Consider the following 23,307-nt stretch of genomic DNA (forward strand, 5'->3'; position numbering starts at 1 on the left):
TGAATTTCAACAACAACCTGACATTGCAGATATCCAAAAACTAGTTACGTAAATCCAATACAAAGAAAAGTACTGAACTCCACGAATCAAGGCACAACCTCTAAATTTCACAAAATTGTCTATATACTAATTGCCGAAATGTCCTGGAATGTACATCTGACAAAACCTGAACTAATCCCACTACCACCAAAAAAGACCAAAGAAAGAAAAAAAGAAAAAGAATATATCCTAAATGAAAATGACTAAATATTTTACATGGCACATCCTAATTTTACAGAATTACTAGGCTGGCTCTCAAGGTAGAAAACCGAAACTAAGTAATGTACAATGATCCTACTCCAGATTATTTTTGCTGCCCAGTCTTTGACCGTGATCTCATGCTAGCTCTTCTTGCCACATCCCATGCCTTGGGTGGAGCATATACACCGAGCTGTGCGGCAAAGAAGGATTCGTATCCAGGTGAATCAAAAGCAAATCCGGTGTGCTTCGACAATTCGCGTGGGAGTTGAGATATAGCATAACTCCTTGCCTCATCTGGTGTAAGCTGGTTCCCTATCTCCAGCAGCTGTGCTCTACCAGTGCTATCTACCTCATCTCTATGCATTTCTTGAATAATCTGATAATCATAGGGGAAGAACCATCTTTGAACCCTGTAACCAAATGAACCAAAATGAACAAAGCTGGATGAATACCAAAAAATTGGTGGCAGGAATAGAGGCCACCAATTTATAAGGGAATATAGTTAATAAATGTCAAGTTTTTTACATGCTCTAAAGCTATCCTGTCACACATGCAAATAACATAGGATACTCAATTAAATTCACTATGTTCACCTGTCCATAAAAATATGTTCCCACTGTTAAAATGCAAAATATTTCGAGCACAATGAGAGATGATGCCGCAGCATCCATTTTATCAAATGAACATTATAAAAGATTAACATCTCTTGAAACCGAGATCCTTTTTCCAGCATCAACAGTTGGGTTTCCAGAGCATGATGAAACTTAGATATTTATCATTGTGTTTCTTGATCTTAAGTTCTTCTGTAACTATGCTAATCAGCCCCGATAGCATACTTTTATCTTTATCCATATTATGCATAATCAAAAATACAAGTTCTTCAAATCTGAACCTTACCCTTGGTAAACAAAGTCGCAGAAAAGTGCAGCAACAGGAACAAGAAATAGCATGACGTAGAAGTAGAATGTACTCATCAAGACATATATGACAAAATAAATATTCTCCTGCAGAAAATGAAACAGAACTCAAGTTAACAGCATTCTTAATGGGTCATAAGGAAATTGCCAGAGTTTCTTTTTCAACACAACACACCCAGAGTAGAAAGGGAATTCACCTGACGATCATAAGGAGTGCTAATCCCTGAATATATGAAAATAAAAAGAAACCAGGCTAATATACTTCCACCAACACTAATATAATGCCATCTAGTGATCGAATTACATATCATAAGCAGTCGCAAGTTGACAGTTATTACAACACAAGTGAAGGCCATTGTACTGACATCCCAGAGTCCAAATATCTTGCCTGCTGAGTTTTTAGCACTTAAATTTGTTGAACTCACAAAATAGAAAAATATTAGAGACTGGTATACAGAAAAGAATGCCCATATGGCCACAACTTTCCATTTGAAGAAAACATTTCTAATTCCTTCCATGTATAGTTGAGGATACTTCTTGGATAGAGATGAACTGACATCCTGGCAAAGGCACAAGTAACTAATCAAAACATGCCATCCATGAAGAAAAACTGTAATGTAACAAGTGAAGCACAACTGCAAAAGTCAACTGCCGGAACAAATACCCTACCTTGTCAAATAATCCAACAATGATTACAGGCAGCGCTGTGAAGATAACATTATATAATGATTGAAACCAATCATCATAGAATCTCTGACCAGAAAACCCAGTTTGAAATGTAAACCAAAACTGGGTAAGAGTGAAAGTGAGATTCTTGTAAAAGAAGTATATCACAACCTGCAATAACCAACTTAAGTGTTATTACAAATAAACAGTTACACTAGTATACATTGCAGTTAACAAAACATTATACCTTGCATATTCGCAAATATGACCATCGGCCATGAACAAGAAGCAAATCTGCAAGGTAACGGAACTGTGCAATGGCAAAATCGCTGGCCATCACAGCTTGCATTCCCTCCATCCCACTTATGCCAACCCCAACATGAGCAGCTTGAATCATGCTAACATCATTGGCTCCATCACCAATACTAAGTGTTATTTTTTGTGCACCTTTCTTGACCATACTCGTGACCTGTAAACAGATATAGTGAACAAATAATGGAAAATTTTCATAAGCTAACCAACGCCAAATTCTACTAGGCAATTACTTTAAGCACTCCTACTCACTAAGCCGAAAATTAAATCAAAATTAGCTTCTTGGACAACATAAATTCTCTACATATAAGCAAGATTAATAACTATAGCAGCAATAAATCAACAAATAAGTTATTGACACAATATGAGCTTTACCTGTGCTTTCTGTAAAGGAGAAACTCGGCAGCAAACTACAGCGTGACAATTCAAACTGAGATTCAGCAGCATCACTCTTAAACTTGGATCCAACGCATACATCAGACATTTTCCATCAATTACAAGTGCTAATTTTGGTCCACGTAGGGATTGAAAAGAGCTCTGTGCTTCCTCGAGGCATTTCTTCAGCTCTCTTTTCACCACTTCTTTAATAAACCGTGCAATTTCTACTTGGTCACCCTAAATAAATTACAAAACAATGCAATTATAGCAGTCAGAAACACTAAGAACTATGAGCAAAACATGGTAGCGAAAAGGGACAGTACCCTGTCTTCAACTTCTCTAATTTCATCAGTTTCTGAACTAATAACAAATTGCTTCATCTCATTGTTTATCAAGTTGCATGCTGTAGCAAGGTGAAAACAAGATATACAATGATAACTGCTACACTTTTGGGCAGATTAACATAAGCATAAAAATAAAAATAAAATATGGGTCTAACTCAAAACAGTCTCACCATAGGCTATGTTTATCGCTGTTTCAATCTTGTCCCCTGTAAGAACCCAAATTTTAATACCAGCTCTTTGCAGAGTCTCTATGCAAGCTGGTACTCCCTCTTGAAGCTTGTCTTCAATGGCTGTGCTACCAATTAAAATGAGATCATTTTCAATAAGTTCTGCGACCTGTATCATTTCTAGACACGTCAGTAAGAAGAGAATAATTCACATTAGTAACTTAACACAATGAAATCCAAATATTATGCACTCAAGGTAATTTTTTACAACTAGGGATTTAGTAAATAGATTACTGTTATAATTGATTGACATAAGTCTCATTGTTTGGAGGTTTGTAAAAAGTGGTTTTAAGATAATCTATTTCATTTGAGTTGCCTAAAATAATTGCTTTCTGTAAAAGCAAAAATACAAAAAAGAGTATGAAGTTATTTGTCGTAGTTGATTTTGTATTTAAACTAATCAACTGTTGGGTATCAAATGGAAAAACAAAATTTAACTGAAAAATAATCTGCTAGCTTTTATAATCATAATTTCCAAAATTTTGTTTATCATAAAAGACAATTATCTTTGTTAAGATTATAATCTTGGATTCCAATTTATATTATCAAAAACCTTTGAATAGTAACACTGACAGTTATTTTCTATCAATCAGATTATAATCTTGAATATTAAACACATCCAAACATGCAAGCAGTTTCAAAAAGGAAACCATTACCATAAAAAATATGGTTGCAGACTGTAGCTAAGAATATTAAGAATAACAATTGTTTTTTTTTCAATTATCATATCAGGATTCACTCTCTGGTTGCAGCATTTAATTTATCAAACAACGAAATGAAGAAAATTATTATCAATTATCACTTCAGAAAATTAGAGAAATTGAAGAGAAGGTAAGATGGAATTTTTTGTTTCTATGTTTTGATGATGTATTCTTAAATTTTCAGACTGTCGTGGTTTAATGTTTTGCAGTTATTTAATAGGGTCCAAGTGGAAAGTGCAAAGTTTATTGAGTGCATTGTGGGCACAGGGCCATTTTCACTTTATCAGAACTAAAATTAGCTCATGTAACTGGTGGCAAAGGTCTAATGCATACATTGCGTCCAAGTTTGAGAGTAATGCTACAGAATTTGAGTTTCAGTTGTCTTGCTATTTGAATCTGCAGAATAGCATAGTTGTTTCTTTCTATTGTTCTGTGGCTATTGAAGTTTGGTTTAGGGTTTAAATTAGTAAGAACAGTGAATCAGTTACTTTTTAATCTTAACTCTTTAGAATCCAATGACATTGGATTGATGTAATGAAAAGCAAACAAGAAACCTAACTTGACAAACTTAAAGAGAAATCGTCAAAAACAATATTTTAGTGAAATTTAACTACTTATCAAGGTAACCTATTCAAAAAATATAAACTGTTTGATGCTAAATATGCACATAAAAGCTTCCATGCAAGTAGGATAAACTGAACCTCATCCAATTTCTTTTCACGATCATTTAGAGAAGACTTGGCCTGGATAAACTTCTCATTCCAGCTTTCATAAACATCAGGATGCAATTCTTTGTAGGCTAGGCATAAGGTGCGTAATCCAGCAGATCCAAATTGTTCCAAATGCTCCCTGGTGACTTTCTTGATATTATTATTACCATCAGCCAGTCTCTCATAGACTACATTATCAGCACCCTGTGAAAAGAAAGTTCCATGGAAGATGTCATCTTAGCCAAATCCAAGCAACTTTTTAATATTGTGGGGAAGCTTCAAGAAACTATTACCTTACAGTATAGTACAAGCCTTCCATCAGGATAACGACAAACAACAGACTGACGCTTCCTTGTACTATTAATGGAACAAAGATTACAATGTTCAAAAGAAAATGTTAAAACCATAAAATTTAAAGTGTACCAGTTGGGGGGATGGTTACCTATTAAACTCGAGCACATTTAAAATCTCATAAGACACATCTTGAACTTTGCCCATTTTCTCAACATGAGATTCACGAACATATACCATTGTAGGTGTGCGTCTGACAAAGAATCATAACTATTTGCATTAACTCAAACTGAAATAATTTTAACTCTAGCAGTTATATTGACAAACCAGTAGCAGAAGCAACAATAGAAAGGCATACTTGGCATTGTAAAAGGATTCATGCACTCATGTAGCAACTTCGCTTATCAAATGACAGTTCAACTCAGATTCCAGAGTATAAGATAGACGAATAACTAAACAGGAAGAATAATAAAACACACTCAAATTTGGGTCCTACAATGCATTATTGGTCAAGCTAACTACATTTCCAAGACATCCAATCCAAAGATTCAACTGAACACCTAATGTAAACAAAAATATCTCTCTTATACTCTAAACAACATATTAGTATTTAGTACTTAGTAGCACACACATGTCCACTAACTACTCTGGATTATATATTATAATATATGCCTATGAACAAACAATTAATAGCAGATGAACAATACACAAAGTTCAACCGTGGAGTTTTCCATTTACATACAACTCAATTAATATTTCTATATTGATCCCTCTGTGTAACTACCTGAATACAGTTCATTTGGCAGTCAAACTGTCAGTCAGGAGTTAGTTAATTTGGTTCTCTATAAATAGCTTGCTCTGGACTATTGTAGCTGAGTTTCTACATTTTAAGATCAATACACATTTATGATTCACTTTTTATTTCCATCTCATACCCTAATATGTCCCAAACTTATGACTTTTTAAAATGATAAATACAACATTAAGAAAGTGAGAAGTTATAATAAATCAGTTAAAGAAGTTCAGGGAACTTCAACTTAACCAAAAAAACATCCTGCATTCCATGTAATTCTTATTATAACTTTTTACAATCATTTTGTCCCTACTAAAAGGGATGCTCATTACTCACTCAGTAACAAGTCTTTTCTTTTATAGCCACTTAAGCAAAAGAATATAACAACAACAACAACGCCTTATCCCACTAGGTGGGGTCGGCTACATGGATCAACTTCCGCCATAATGTTCTATCAAGTACCATACTTCTATCCAAATCATTAAGTTCGAGATCCTTCTTGATAACCTCTCTTATAGTCTTTTTGGGTCTTCCTCTGCCTCGAATTGTTTGTCTTCTCTCCATCTGGTCTACTCTCCTCACTACAGAGTCTACCGGTCTTCTCTCTACATGCCCAAACCACCTAAGTCTATTTTCCACCATCTTCTCTACAATAGGCGCTACCCCAACCCTCTCTCTAATAGCTCCGTTTCTAATTTTATCCTGTCGAGTCTTACCACACATCCACCGCAACATCCTCATCTCCGCTACACCTACTTTAGTCTCATGTTGGCTCTTGACCGCCCAACATTTTGTTCCGTACAAAATCGTCGATCTTACCGCAGTCCGATAAAACTTTCCCTTTAGCTTGATCGGTACCTTTGCATCACATAACACCCCCGATGCTTTTCTCCATTTCATCCATCCTGCTTGAATGCGATGATTCACATCCCCTTCAATTTCTCCATCATCCTGTATTACAGACCCAAGATATTTAAACCGTGTGACTTGAGGGATAATATGGTCTCCTATTTTCACCTCTGAGTTAGATACCCTCCTACTTTTGTTGAACTTACATTCCATATACTCCGATTTGCTTCTGCTTAGGCGAAAGCCATGTGTTTCTAGAGCTCGTCTCCAAGTTTTCAACCTCATTCAACTCCTCCCTCGACTCTCCAAGGAGGACTATGTCATCTGCAAAAAGCATGCATCTCGGCGCTATCTCTTGGATTTGTTCCGTGAGGACATCCAGAATTAAGGTAAAAAGGTAGGGGCTAAGGGTTGACCCTTGATGCAAACCAATTGTGATGGGAAAATCGTCTGACTCTCCACCCTGTGTCCTAACACTAGTCGATACCCTATCATACATATCTTGGATAGCTCGAATATATGCAACCCTAACCCCTTTCTTCTCTAGAGCTTTCCACAAAATCTCTCTAGGCACTCTATCATACGCTTTCTCCAAGTCAATAAAAATCAAGTGCAAGTCTTGTTGGTCCATGCGATATTGCTCCATCACCCGCCGTAATAAATAAATCGCTTCCATGGTCGACCTTCCCGGCATGAAACCAAATTGATTCTCAGTAACTTGAGTCTCCTTTCTTAATCTCCGTTCGATCACTCTTTCCCATAATTTCATGGTATGACTCATGAGCTTGATTCCCCTATAATTTGCACAATTTTGTATATCCCCCTTGTTCTTATAGATTGGCACTAACGTGCTTCTCCTCCATTCCTCCGGCATGCGTTTTGACCTCATAATTTCATTAAAGAGTTTGGTGAGCCACTCAAGACCTCTATCTCCAAGAGTTTTCCACACTTCAATAGGTATGTTGTCTGGCCCCACCGCCTTACCGTTACTCATTCTTTTCAACGCTTCCTTTACTTCCTATTTCTGAATCCGACGATAATACTTATAGTTCCGGTCCTCTTCTCTTGTGTCTAGACTGCTAGAGTCATATCCATATCCATCATTAAATAAGTTGTGGAAATACACCTTCCACCTTTCCTTGATATCTTTTTCATGCACTAAGACTTTGCCTTCTTCATCCTTAACACACTTTACGTGATCCAAATCTCTAGTCTTCCTCTCTCTACCCTTAGCAAGCCTATATATAGATCTTTCTCCGTCCCTGGTTCCTAGAGCTTGGTATAGTCCGTCAAAAGCTTGGGCTCTTGTCTCACTCACCGCCTTTTTGGTTTCATTTCTAGCTATCTTATACTTATCCCAAGTTTCAGAATTTCTACACCTAGACCACTCCTTGAAACACTCCTTTTTTACTCTAACTTTGCTCTGAACACTTTCATTCCACCACCACGATTCTTTACCCCTAGGTCCAAAACCTCTAGATTCACCCAACGTCTCTTTAGCCACTTTAATAATCTCTTGGGACGTCTTGTTCCACATATCATTTGCACTTCCTTGTGATTGTCCACACCATCCCTCCCATATCTTTTGTTGGAAGATTCCTTGTTTCTCACCCTTCAAGTGCCACCATTTGATCCTTGGTGCTACCATAGGACTTCTTCTCTTTGCCCTATCTCTAATTCTTACATCCATAACCAAAACTCTATGTTGGGTAGTCAAGCTCTCTCCCGGGATAACTTTACAGGTCAAGCAATACTTCCTATCAGACTTCCTGATAAGGAAGAAATCTATCTGAGAACATGTCCCTCCACGAATATAAAATATCAAGATTTTCATAGAGAGCTGGCATCAACCAATCAACCTTTCATTCACTGTTCCCATCAAGCTATGTTTGCTACTCACATAGAAGCATACAATCCTTATTTTGTTGGTAACCTAGTATCAATGAGCAATTAGTGATGTCACAATTTCCATCCAACAGCAAACCATCCAGCATGAGTCCAGAGGCTCATTTGCAGCTTTAGTTTAACTTTTTCACTCTCTGATTTCCAATTCGTTCGGTTAACAGAAAATAATGGGACTTCATGTTATAATTTTGAAATTGAACAAATTTAGATGAAAGATAAATGGCAGGATTACTGAAAATCTATTATGTGGAGACAGAAAAGGTGAACACAAGATCTCCATCCTATTGAAATGGGAATACCACCAATGAGGTTGTAGCTGGTTGTGAAGTGAATGTTGGAGGCTCAATACTTAACCATACTGCCCCCACCACCCCTTTTTTACCTAGATGTTATGAAGATAAATAGAACATAATCAAGAAGTTTGAACATTGAACCTGTAGAAAAAAAAACCAAAGTGTTTTGCAGCAATAACCAAAGCAGCCTCATCGGGAGATGCAGCTTGATATCTGATTTTTTCAGGGGACTCATCACCCTCGGGCAGTACAGTATGGCATATAGCAAGGCATCTGAAGAATTCCTACATAGCAAAAAAAAAGGAATATTACATTGTTTTACATAACATACTAAATCATGGTATAGTTCATGTCATAAGCATATTGTAAAGAAAGAAAATGAGAAGCATGGTTAAACAATATGAATATACTTCTCTTCCAAAATGAAGAATCTAGACTACGCCAACCGTGCTTGAATATTAGATCATAAATATAAGATTTGATTATTACCTAGGAAGCGTGGATATGACACAGAACATGCATACATCAATACAAAATAAACATGAGAATACAAAGTTTCAAAAACTATAGGCCACAGCATAGCAATATTATAGAACATAAAATTAGAATATGCACTTATTTCTAACAAAGGTTGTACATTTTGGTATCCAACTGCATCATACAAATGTGGCATGGAAATCATGACAGATGGTTACAGTTCATAAATCTTATACAGCTACTTCTAGGGTACACTTCAAGAAGCAATCTTTATATTAACATAAGACAAGCTAAGATTTAAAGCCAACTAATTTGCCATTATAGACAAAGTATATTAAGAAAAGTGAATGGATACATATAAGAGCCTTTGTCAGCAAGGGTCATACTTATGAAGCAAGAAACCCAGAATTGAGTTGAGAAAACGAACAGACAGCAGCCACTGATACAAAGTAAAGCAGCAAATTCATTTTTACCTTGCAGACATCAGGATTAGGCTCATTCCTCCAAGCTCCTCTCATAATCCTAGCATCATCAAAATTAAAACCCCTCTCGTGCACTGCATTGGGAGATCTATTTTCCTGTAGAGAAAATACAATATAACCACAATCCCTTGTTATTGATAAACCGCTTTTACACAATGCATACATATTTTACCTCAATCTTCATTCCATTGCGCTCTGCTAATCCTCTCTCAATTTCAGTCACACCATTTCCATAGACCTCTCCTCCAATTGAACATTTAAAGAACTCCATCAAATTTCTTGTCAGAGTCCCAGTTTTGTCAGAGAAAATGTATTCCACCTACTCAAATCAGAATGTAAAATTGGAGTTAAAATTTTGTTTCTCTTATTTAAATTTTTTTCATTCCAATTTTGAGCATAGTTTATACTCTCTTTCACTTTCTTCCTTTCCCATCGCCATCAGTAATAATTGTTTTTCTTTCAAGCAAAAAAATGAGGCAGCAATTTACCTGCCCAAGTTCTTCATTCAGATTTGAAGTTCTGGCCAATGCAGGTGTATTGGTTTCATTATGGTACATGCACAAGTCCTTGTTTATAAATTGAGTTGACTGAATAAATTTAATCATCTGGTAAAATAACCAAAATAAATTACATTTTCTCTTTATAATCATGACATTGGCTTTTATAGGGCATAAATAAATGAGAGAGAGATAAACCTCTATAGACACATAAAGTGAAATGGGAATGATTGTTGAGTATAGTGTAATTAGGGTAAACATAGTTAGGAGAAAAACCTGACAACACAAAACATAGAATTAACAATAATAATTTAAGAGAAAGCAAGAAAGGAGATGGCTATTCATCTTGATGGACTAAGCACACAGTACCAAAAATCTGTTTTTGGGGTTGAACTGTGCTGAGCCCTCCTCTGATGAATCAAGGTGTAAGTAAAAATACTTTTTGTTTACGAAGATAGCACTGCAATTTACACAAATACAATAATGTCATTTAGAAATAAACTATACTAGTACACAATAAGGGATTACCTGTCATGGTTTAATTTGTCCAAAATACCATCATCATTTAATTAAAAAATATATAAAATGGACACAGTCCTCAATTTCCCACTCTGTAATAACTGCTTTTAATAAGATTTTATAGTTAGAAAAGGTTAATCATTATTTTCTTTTATAACACTACCTACAGATTGAGGAACTACATGTAGTGCCAAACTGCCAATTCAAAACACATTAACAGTAACAAATACACTAAATCTAATGCAGTTTTTGAACAAAATCAATCCCAACCTCATATTAACAATTTACTTTAACATAAAAGCCCAGTAAACATTAGGAGCAGATTAGAAGGGGTCCGGGCAAACTCAATTGTCTAACTCACCTGCCCACGGCTCCAATGAAACACATCACGAAGAGAGTTGCAAATAGAGTTAGTATGAGCTTGTCAAGCTTCCTCTCCAATGTACTTCTTTTGGAAGGAACATTCATTGTATTCATCATCACCTGCAATGTTATTTCAAATATCTGTAAAACAGTATCCATGAACAATCACAGTAGGAAAATAAAAAGCAACAAGAGGGTAAACAAAATATCCTGAAAAGGCAAATATAAGACCAAGTTAATTTATACTTACAAAAAAGTAAGGAACAGAAGTTTAATAAAACTCATAAGTTGTAGATACATCTTTGGAGAATGTTTGGTTTGTTTTTGTAAGAATTATTTACTGTTGTGTGTATCAGACCACCTTGCTGATATTTTCAATTTTTCATTGACAATTACAATAATGTCTCCTTGCTTTCATTCAGCTTTCTGTGTTCAAAATTTGGTATAGGACATACCAGAATATCCATGAACAATCAAAGAAGGAAAACCTGTACGCAACAGTCACATTTTTTTAGGAGAGCATTAGGTTTCTTATTTTCATTCAGTTTATAATTATTACAAAAAATGTTGCCTTGTCTTCATTTTGTCACCTTTTATCAATATTTTGTGAGGAAAAGGATGTAAAGAAACAGGAAATTCATCATTATTTCCTGTACAAAAATTTTAAAACCTGGAAAGTGAACGAAAACATGGGAGACTTTTTATATTTATTAATTGAAACATATTAAATGAAAATTGAGAGCAAAAAACAGATTAAAACAAAACACCCCCTTAAGTTTCCATTTTCCATAAAACAAGGAAATCAATCCATAGCCATCAGAACAAAACTGACTTTCAATTGTTTTCTTCTTTTCCCATATCCCTGGCAGGGATAATTGCTTGGTATTATATAAAAATTAAATATTTGAAATGCTAATGATTTATGAATGCATAACAAGTGCAAATCAATATCAGTTTGTCACTAGCAACATTTTAACAATCAATGCATTCCTAGCATTACATGTCTTTGGACAAGATGCAAACCAAGGGCTACGAAATTGGTAGAGGTATTATCATTAGGCATCATTTTATAAAGCAAACCTTTGTTTCTTGTCCTGTAAATATAACAACCCCAACAATATACTCTGTATTCCTGAGACTGCAACCCTGAAAAGGCAGGATACTCCAAGTCAATGCAAGTTCAGATTCACAAACCAAGTAAACAAAATATCGGTATACGGTACAGAGCAATTTGTGATGCTTCAAACTGTGAGAGACTATCATCTATCGTATAGCCTAGTTATTTTTCAGTTTCTGCCAGTTGTCTTGTTAGCCCTGAAGCATGGGTACTTATAAAATCATGCCGTACATGTACCAGGTACATACAAAAGAAGTTGTCTTTTTAGGTACGTATCAAGCCCATACCTACGTCTGTATGTTACGAAAGAAATTGAAGCACATATTTCTTTATCCATTATGTGAACAAAAAAATAGGCTCAATCCAAAGAGAGATGAAGATTTAGTTCTTATACATACAAATTTTCATCTCCTCTTAAAAGAGTAAGAATTATAAAGAGGTTGGCATTCTTAAATTCAAGTTACTACCCTTTCTCTTAACAAACCAGCTATAGGGAAATTCTTTTAAGTGACAATGGACGATAAAATGATGAGATTGAAATTGTTAAAATGTGGTAAAGATATTTTTTTGTCATATTGAACAATTTAATATCCTTTTATATTACATAAAATTATGCTTATCTGTGTTTATTTTTACCACTTATAAGATTTAGTCGTACAAATTAAATTCTATTTTTATTTACATACATGTTTTTTTTAACCCGTGCCCTAGATTTTTGAAAAATCCCATACCCGTACTCGAATCCATGCAACATAGCTTATTTGTAGTTCTGTTAATCAGTTGTAACACAGTTATAACTGTCACAGCAGCAATATGTTAGGATCTCAAGCCTTTGTTCTATAAATATATAAATGCAAGCAGAAGCTTCCACTGCACAATCTAATACCACCAGAAATGCAAAATATTATCTCTATTTCACTCTTCTCTCTCTCTCCATCCCAATCTAATACAAACCAATCCAACAAAGAAAAAGCACTCTACTTGCCTTATCAAATGAGACAATTATCACTAGTTTATCAATAAACACAGTTCACCAGAACAAAAAAAAAACCTAGAAAATATCATTAGGGTTTTGGGGGGGATAACATACCCGCAACAAGATTTGATTTGGACTGAGAGGCAGTGTTTGCTTTTGAGTTATAAGATTTCCAGTAAAGGTATACAATGAATTGTTTGGTTGCTCACATTCAATTTCACCTGCACATAGTTAGAAAACTTGTCATAACTTGGAACAGACAAGCAAGAAATCAAATTTAGCATTCATCAACCTAATAATAAACAAGTCTTGCATAGACGTCAGACTAATATGCCCTAAAAAAATTGAAGACAATTCTTCCAAAGAGTCATAAAAAGTCCTATGAAGACAAATTACAAATTAGGAATTTTTATTAAAAAAAAAACCACCAGTTGAGGAACAGTTAAGCACACAAAATACACCAATTTATCATGAACATAAATTTACTAGTATCTTCCAAGATTCTCCTGCTTAAATCCAGTTGTGATCCCAAATTTAACACTTCCATCTATTTGGAGGATTTATTCAGCTGGATATATGACATGATCAATTACACAATTTTATAATACTTTTACTCAGCCTGGAATCCGAATCCTCAACTAATCTAATGCTGGAGAATGGTGAATGTGAACATTATCATTTGAATAAATTGGAAAAAGAGATTACAAATTTATAACAACTTTCAGGGAACGTACAAAAACAAGAAAATTGGAGTAAAACAATGAATATCCAACAGTAAGTGCATTTTCAAGTAATGGGAACATATCTATAAGATACTAATATACCATTTCACCAACTAAACTCCCATAGACAGAAGAGAATGCCAATTGAAAAGATTACATTTCTGTAGTCATACAACATATGAAATTAGAAGCAGAATTACATCTCAAAGAAACCAAGGCATTTAGCCAGTCCATAACAACATACAACCCAATGGGATGAGTAAATGTGAATCCTTGTTCTCATTACTCAGATGAGCCAAAATTATAAAATGCCACAAAAAAATTACTGTAAGCTTAAAATAAAATAGATGAGACTTTGCAATCAATAATATTTGTGAAAAGCTTCAACTTGTCTCACTCAGCTGAGACTTAATTTTGTATATAAGAAATCAACAAGTACATGTAAAGGCAGGGGAAGACTTTAGTCCTCTGTACAGCAGGGGGGAAAGAGTGCAGTACAAGAAAAGAAAGATAAGAAAGATACATATATAATAAACACATCTATCTAACAAAAATTATTTTTAAAAAAAATAGCTGAAATGTTGTCATTGTGAATCCGTGTTCACATATGTAAAATCACTTCAAACAAATTAAATAAAGGTTACAGGAACTGTTATTATAGGTAAATCAATAAAAAAAAAAAAACAGACCTTTAAACTCAGATGCCTTCTCTGGAGTCACGTAATCCCAAGTTTTTTCCAATGCTTTCCTAATCTTCAAATTGGTTTCCCCATCCAAATTAGCAGTCTGTCACCCAGACCCAATGTTAATAAACTGCATACACTATTAAAGAATATCAAGGAAACACTCATACCAGATTGAAAATTATAAATAACAAACCTCAATGTAGCAGACACCATCAGCATTGGTGCTAGCCAAGAAAAGCAGATCTGCAGGAAAGAATGCATCCTGCTTAACCTGCAACATAGTATACCTTATAGTATTTATTGCAAGTAAATAGGAACACCCACAATGACATCATAACAAACAGCTAAGGAGTACAAACCCATGGGTCTTATATTATACACAATCCGCAAACCAAACTTAACAGTTAAAAATTAAAATCATATATTGACAAAGGAAAATATAACGGTAACAAGAATTGGTGAGTTCCATGCACATCTTTCTAAGGAAAAAGAAAATTCCAAAAATAAAACATGATATTGTCATGTTGATGAATAATAACATAAAAGAAATCATTACTATTTAATATTGTATAATGCAAAGTAGGAAACCTATTATTATCTAGAAATGGATAAGTGACAATAAAAATGAGTTCAACCTATTAACATCACCATGTCAGTAATGACATATTTATGGAATAGAAGGGGCAATAGCATATTTAGAACATATGCAACGAAAGATTGCTGCCCACAATCACAACAAATAAATAACCAACATCCTGTGAAAGTTTAAAACCACAATATCAATTGTAGATATCCTTCCTTTCCTTGTAAGTACTAGTTCAAAACATAGACACATCAAAATTAAACTAGCACATAAACATATAGCACACTCACCTTGACAATGTCTCCAACCTGCAACTTTTTCCAGGGTACAGACTCCCACTTTTGATCATGCAAAACATCTATCGTATTATTGTTTATGGACATGTCATTTTGAAAACGCTTCTGTTATGCATAATTTAAAGGGGGGAAAAGAAATTAATAAGAGGAATACAAATACAAATCTATTGGCATAATACAATCTGTGAGAAAGAGTGGACAACTTCCAATTAAGGATGCCATTAAAAAATTGAGATCATAACCACATTCTCTAAACACAATATGTATAATGTTTCACAAACTTGTAAGCACATTGTACAATAAAATGCTTATTTCTACATTCTACTATAAAAAATATCTCCAACATTCTTCTATAACATCCTCTGCCAGAATTTCTATAAAATTCTGTCTGAAAGATGAAACTTTAATCCCCTTGCCCTTAAAAACTTAAGTAAAATGTGTTAAAAAGAAAGCAATGTGCAAGGAGAGCAAAAAATATTCTTACCCAGTCCTCAAAAGCTTCCTTAATAAGAGAGACAAGAAGCACCAGAGATAGAGGAAGCACATTAGTTATTGGAGACACAGGACTACAACATCAGAAAAATTATAATTAGACTTAGTCCAGCTTCTTTTTCAAAAAAATATAAAATTAGCCGAAAGTATAAATGAAAAGCATTCAGCATATGAAGTACATATTACTGATAAGAAACTCCATAATAATTAACACAAGGCAGGAAAGTAAAGCATAATGCAATATTCAATATAAATGATACTATAGCAATTTAATGAGAAGTTTGTTGTAATAATAAAGAGTAATTAAGTAAATAACTCATGAATGAATTAATAAGAATTTTGTTAGAGTAGGATTCCACTAATAAAAAGCTAAGCTGTTAAGAAAGTCAAGCTAGATCTAGTAGGTTTAGATTGTCCATGTTAGTCTATTAATGTTTCCGTTGAATTTCAGATTTTTTTTTCTCACCCAAATACTGTTCTTTTCCTTCCATCCTCTTATGGTGTAAATAAAGTAACAAATAGATATAGCACAACAACCATAACCAGGTGCTAAGAACAATAAATTGAATGGGTAAATTACATACTAACAAAATCAATATAATTCCTAGAGAAATTGTTAGAAATTCAACATGACACAAAACAGACATCCAGAGAGCATTCCAACAATTACAACTTCAACCAACTTAATACTTTGTCAACCAAAATCCAAAAGCAATGCAGAGAAAATTTGGAAAATTAAAAAAAAAATGAAGGGTCAAAACCTTAGCTGTTTCTTGCTTAATTTTCTCCAAACCCAAATTCTAATGTCATAGCATCACAGGTATTATTCACAGCTTTCTAATAGCCACGAACTTGACCCTTAAACCCATCCAATGGCTTCCAAATTACCCTAATCCTCTGATTACCCAATGAACCTTTAAAGCACCAATTTTCACCATGAATTAACACAAAAAAATCCTGAATGCAACCCATTAAATACTAAAACTTTCACTGTCCTATGTCAACCATGCATGCATTACGAAATATAAATTCCCATATCAAGATCTACGAAGGAGATTAAGATCCAATGCAGCGGTAACATATCTTGTCCATACAAATACTCACTCTAATAAAAGTTACCCAAGTATTCGAGAGCTACTACCACCTTCACCATACAGATAGCAATCAACTTAAGAAGATAATTTTTCATGAAAAATTAAGATGGTACTGTGCCCCTCCAGTGAGTACTGATTGCTCACTTATCTCAATAATGCTTGCAAAATGCAAAATCTTCTCAATTGTTAAGTTGACTGGTATTTACGTACCTAATAGGTGTGGTTGACAAAATTGAGATCGTAAGAAAGTAGAGATTGGCCACCCGTCTGAACTGCAGGACAATTAGGAATTTCTATCTTCTGAGTAACTTCAGTCAATAATATATGAATTTACAAAAAACGACGGCAAATTAATTTGAGCACAAGTTGCTTTAGTTTCACATATTGTAAAGCACAACACAAGAAGAGCCATTTCATTTTTCTGTGTGTGCAAAGAAATCAAAAAGCCTTTTGACTCCACCCCCACAAATTTGTAACAGAACTGGTGGCAAGAGTGCTAATTTAAGAGGAAAAATAATTATACAAAACAAAACAAACATAATCAGAAGTGTATAGAATGTCTAAAACAATTACATATAAAAAAATTACTCCTTGACTAGGTTGGTAGTGGGTACCCTCAAGACAAACATCTATCTGAACAACCATTCAACCAATCAGGCATACTTGATGTTTATTAAAAAAATGAACCTACAAAAAATGTAAAAAGTGCTCCACCATAAACGTAACAAATCATATAGGCCAAAGTGTGTCATCTAAAAGAGTCACAATGTACTTTCAATAAATACTGAAGAATAGTTTCCAGAAAATGCAACCATGCATGGTAAGAAAAGCCTCATTTTTTGAAAACTGGAAATCAATTGCATCTCACATGCTATCCAAAATTAGAAGCTTAGAGTAACTTACCTGTTCAAATAATCCTTTTGGCAAAAAGGTGAAGAAGTTATATTTGGTAGTTGATATAGAATTCCCCTGTCATAATCAATATTAACTAATAAAAATTACTAAATATAATCAATAATATCTCATAAAGCAGAAATCTCCAATTTCTTAAAGTATGTAAACAGAAAATTAATAAATTTTCTCTAGCTGTGTGCATAACAGTAGAAATACAAGAGAAAATAGAATCAATTTAATTCCATATTGATCAATTAACTGTAAGGCATACTGCACTGACTGCCTTAACTAGTTCAGCAGACATCCATGTTTAAGGAAAACTTGTGAAAAGGAGGAAATTTTCATAGAACTTTTATTTTCAAATGTCTGACCCATACATAATAGCAATGTTATACTTATACATCGCAATCTTTTTCAATTTGTAAATTCTTCCGTCCTACAAAATCTGAAAGCTCCAAACTGGACAAACCATGCTGTCTAGGAAATAAAAAAATCACTCGCCAATACCCTACATTTTATGCTTCACAAGATTTTAACTTCTTTCATATCAATTCAACACTTTAAAAAACTCTCTTTAAGAATTCGCAATCAAATATTTGCAAGTCCACTCCATAATGCAAATCTCATTACACAATGTCATAATTATACTACCAGTTCTAACCACCTTTTGAATAACTATAATACATTCTCCTTGTCTTTTTATTTCCTGTACATGATAGTAAATCACTTTTTGGGAAGAAAAAAAGACTATGCTTTTATTCAGAAAAAAATGCTACAAAAAATTCTAAAATGGATTCAACTGCTATTCCTACCCTGTTCAATCTTAAATATTGAGAAAAATAGAACAGTGCAATCGATTGGTGTGGTTGAACCAATGGTAGTTCAATTAGTCTGTCTTCTTTCACTCTTCCTCTGTTCAAACCGCAATTTGCTGTACAGGAGTGGGTTCACTTTTGGGCTTTGTTGTTCTTGTTTGTTCGAACTTCAAACCCACCCTCTCTTCTTGTTCAAACCCACACAGCCACAAACCAGCCTTTATGAGGTGGCACATTTGTTATATTAGACATTAAGATTCTAGGATTAGAGTATTACTATTTGCTTTCGGTATTTAAGTTTTATGCCTTTAATGTATTTTGTACATGTGTTTTGGAATTGTTAAGTTTCTTACTACTTTGTGGGTCATGACTAATGAATATGATGCTTGACATTCATGGAATATGGATTGTGAATTTCATAAAATCCTACAATTCAATTCACAATTTTAAGATTTACCTCCAACACCCCTCCCTTTGTCATGAAAACCTTAAATCCAACACATTGAATTCATAAAAATGTAGCAAATAACTTCAAAAACAATGTCAAATTACATGCCATTCCTACCAGTTGGGATTACAGGGATTTAAGTAAAGGAGGAAGAGAGAGCAAACTCTGAATAATAGAATATGATAGTGATATATGGCATGCAATTATATGTTGCAAAATACAAAGGGCATCAATCCCTATTTATTATAATACCTGATTCCTAATGCTAATTAAATATGAAATAAACTAGGAAATAAAATGAAATAAGGAAAGCATTCCTAAGAAATCATCTAAGGGCATATTTGGTTTAACAAAATGTTTCAGTTCCCAATTGTAAGTATAGAAAATGACACTTTATTTCTTATTTTCAAAGGTTTTTGTAGAAAAAATGAAAACAACTTTTTATTGATTTCACTATTTCCTATACAAAGTTAAAATAATTTGGCATTTTTGTAATTAAAATGAAAACAAGAAACTTTTTCTCATAGAAAACAAGCCATTAGATACTCTAAAATCTTCTAATAAGATATAACAATGATATTATGACTTAATGAGATATTTTCTAAATATTCTAACCAGTGTTGTTAAATAGCAAACATGGTAGTGCTATGACGGGTTGCGATGGCAGAAATCCTTCTGACAGCCATCATATGGCTGTGGCGAGGCGGATTTGTCATGGCGTGCCAAGGCAGACGCTATTTGTGTTGCGGTTATGTCGTCCATGGCCATGGCAGAAGATGGGCGCACAATGCACAACCAAACATTGTATCAAGCTCAAAGGCAATGCGCACCACTTCTTGACGCCACCGAACATCGGCATGCCCCACTTTACTGATGACCCTCTCTGGCAAATGTTGTGGTTGTGCTTTTCTTTGTTTCTTCTACTCTTAAGCCTCTGCCTACTCAACCGTAGAATGGCCACTGAACAAGGCTCAAGGGGAGGGAACATTTTTTTTTTTTTTTTTTTTTTTTTTTGAACGGCCAAAAGTAATCATATATTATATAAGGATAGTACCAGAGGTACTACAAAGATACATATAGAAAGCCATATGCTGAGGCTAGAAAACAAAGCCTACATAAACCTCCCCAACAAGAAACATTACAAAACCCAGCCAACCTTCCCACACTAGGTGAAGGCAAAAGACATAGATGAGGACCATTGTTGAAACGGAACGGCAAAGTCCTTTTCCCACCCCCTCAACCAAGACCAGGTGAGAAAAATTGCATTATCCACCAACTTAGAGATGACAAACTGTTGATTTTTAAAAATCATATCATTCCTATAGTTCCAAATAGAAACTGTGGCTGCTATCCACCAAATCTTCCACTTTCTATTAGTAGCCCTCGAAGCAGCCAAAGAGAAGTGCTGAGTGAAGTTGTCCACAGGCCTACAATGCACGACTCTTGCTTCCTTGACCCAAGAGTTAAATTCCCCCACACTGATGTTTTTTTAGTATTTATGTGTGTGTGTATTTTTTTCCTGTCCACCATGCCATCCGCCATATGTTTATGGCGGATTTTGGCCTTGTGCAATTTACAACACTGATTCTAACACTTGCACTCAAGCTAAACTTTACTAAGCTTGTTAATTGTAATTTAGCACACTAAAAGGAAATATGCTGAAAATATTAGAGTGGCTGGAGATGTAGCCAACATCTACGACTAGAGAAGTGGATACAAAGTCCAGACTGCAATGGGATAAAGATGGGAAGCAGACTGCATCTGCAACAAATATGCAGACCAAACTGCATCTGGGCCAAGAGATAGGACCAGACTTCATCTGGGACACAGATAGGGACCAGACTTCATCTGGGACTACATCTGATGGAGAGAAACAAAGCAAGTAAAATTTGACTAACAAACAAGGAAAAACAACAGCCAAGTAAGCCAAATAGCCAAGCCAGGAGAAGGTGGCATTGGCAAACAAGAGCAGGGGGCTGGATCCAACCAGAGACAACTAAAGGTGGCACAAAGGATAAAAAGTGACAGCTTGTGCTCCCAGACCACGCGAAAGACTAAATATACAGAACCACTAACTAGAGTGTCCTGTTCTAGAGATTTGATACCTTGTTTGAAAGAAATTGTAGGGATTAGAGAAAAGATGAGGGAAGAAGACAATAAACTCTGAATATAAAATGAAAGCGCAGAACAATCTCTAAGAGAGAGCAGGGAACAGTGAGAGTGAACAGAATAGGAACAACAGACCAAAATGTCAGACTGTGCCAGAGAACAGAGCAAGGCCAGAAATATCATGAAGGTGCCAGAAAACATAAGAAATGACCAGAGATGGTGCCAAAGAATAATGGTTCATGTTTCGGAAACACAAGGGCACACGATTGGTTTTATAGGATTTTGATTACGAACCACAAATATGGGAAGCAAAATCACAAAATTGTCCCCAAAAATAAACCTTAAATGATGCAGTATTGCAGTAGTAGACAAGGGTTTTCAACCATAAATCTAAGTTGTGCCATCTAATGCCATGAATATCCACAAATGTGGCCGCACCACAATTTGCCCCGCTTCAGGTGCAACAAAGAGCTGCACTGCAATAGCTTCAATGGAGCAGCTCATAGCCGTGAGTCGCGACGCAATGGTACTAAAGCGCCATTATAGTGCACATCATGTGATCACTCGTCACGATGACAACTTTGGGTAGAATTAACTACGTGAATCAAAAGATGCAATAAAGTTCAATTGCAAATCATGTCTATACTCTATAAATGAATATTGACCTCTGAATCCTTCTTAATTGCTTCACTTATAGTACACCTCTAGCAATTAGGGATAACCTTCACCCGATCTACTTTCTTTACCAGGGCTTCTACAGGTCTTCTCCATACATGTTCAAACCACCTAAGGCAAGCTTCTACCATCATTTTCACAATAGGTGATCCCTCAACTTTCTCTCTAACATTGTCAATCATAAACCTATAAAGTCTAGTAGTAAGAGAAATTTACTTCAGAAGAAACTAGAAAAATAATTTACTCTTTATAAAAACTTAAAAAGAAAAGGACACGCCCAGCCAGTCCTTATGTCATCTCATAATCAAAACATTCAACTAAGCATCTCCCTCAAATAAAAAGGAAAATGCCAAAACCAAGTAATCCCCTGCTTCTCTTTCTTAATATTCTATTTGATTGCAATTTGAAACGCTCAACCATCCAGGTGGATGAATTTCACTAAGTATGTTTGCTTTGCCGTTGAAGCCACCAAATGTAGATTAAAAAAAAACGTGAAAATTCCAAAAGCTACATTTTGTTGCTTCACTATTAACATGAAATTTTGAATTAATTTTGTTAACAGTGAATCTAAACCAAACATACTAAGCAACTGCCTCTTATTAAGTAACTGAAAAGGCATTTCTCAAGCAAACCCTACAGGTATCTTCTTCCAACAAATAGATCCAGTAAAAACAAAATATTAGTTTATTTACACTTTTACAGTTTCGAAGAGCAAAAAATACTTCCGCGTAGAAATTCTTCAACCATTTCGAAGATCAATCAAAACACACACTTGTTAAATCCAGATAAATCTACTCACCAAAGCTGAACTAACCTTAACCTTCGATCTTTATTCTAATCATACATAAACAAAAACATCAAGCAACTAACCAATCACTAAATCAAGAAACTCACTCAAACAAACACTGAACGAAACATCCTCAACAACTACACAATCAGGCAAAACCATCAATTAACCACGAAACACGACCACGAATTGAAATATTTTTTAAATAAAAAACAATCATGAAAGCCAGTTACTCGCAACAAAAAAAAAAAGCAAAATCGAAGAGGAAAACGGTGAAACCTTGAATCGGATGGGAATATTGGCCTCGCGATCGTTGCAGAAGATGGTGCGGTGAGTCGGAGCCTGAGGCTGAACTCGGCCGAGTCGAACAGTTTGCGAGGGAGATTGTTGTTGATGTTGGCCCAGCGTGGAACTCGATCGAGAAGAGAACGAAGATTGAATCCCATCCCATCCCTTCATCCTTCAATTTTTCATGCGATCGCTTCTTCTTCTCTTTCTTTGCGAACGAATCAACCAAACAATTTTGCTTTTAAACGCAAAGAGTGAATGAAGATTGAAGAATGAACGAATAATATCTCGGGCGCAACGTTGCAAACGCTACTTGGGTTGGTGCTTCTTCTTCCAAACAACGCTGAAACCAAGAGATTCA

At 34.9% G+C, this 23,307-nt stretch overlaps 1 protein-coding gene across 1 annotated transcript; it reads right to left on the reverse strand.

Annotated features, from left to right (window-relative positions):
* On the reverse strand, positions 1 to 23,307 carry LOC100787473 (phospholipid-transporting ATPase 3). Its single transcript, XM_003530622.4, has 27 exons — positions 22,938 to 23,307; positions 17,834 to 17,899; positions 17,141 to 17,202; positions 15,829 to 15,910; positions 15,339 to 15,449; positions 14,659 to 14,736; positions 14,469 to 14,565; positions 13,172 to 13,278; positions 12,045 to 12,110; positions 10,963 to 11,084; positions 10,452 to 10,542; positions 10,281 to 10,358; positions 10,074 to 10,190; positions 9,758 to 9,904; positions 9,577 to 9,681; positions 8,768 to 8,910; positions 4,938 to 5,039; positions 4,789 to 4,852; positions 4,487 to 4,699; positions 3,028 to 3,193; positions 2,837 to 2,916; positions 2,511 to 2,750; positions 2,071 to 2,292; positions 1,827 to 1,994; positions 1,355 to 1,717; positions 1,138 to 1,244; positions 1 to 650 (listed from the first exon to the last, which is right to left on the reverse strand). The coding sequence occupies exons 1-27, from the start codon at positions 23,115 to 23,117 to the stop codon at positions 344 to 346; spliced, it is 3,684 nt and encodes a 1,227-aa protein (XP_003530670.1). The 5' UTR covers positions 23,118 to 23,307; the 3' UTR covers positions 1 to 343.

The sequence above is a fragment of the Glycine max genome, chromosome 8 (assembly GCF_000004515.6).
Source record: "Glycine max cultivar Williams 82 chromosome 8, Glycine_max_v4.0, whole genome shotgun sequence".
In the NCBI taxonomy this organism is placed as follows: domain Eukaryota; kingdom Viridiplantae; phylum Streptophyta; class Magnoliopsida; order Fabales; family Fabaceae; genus Glycine; species Glycine max.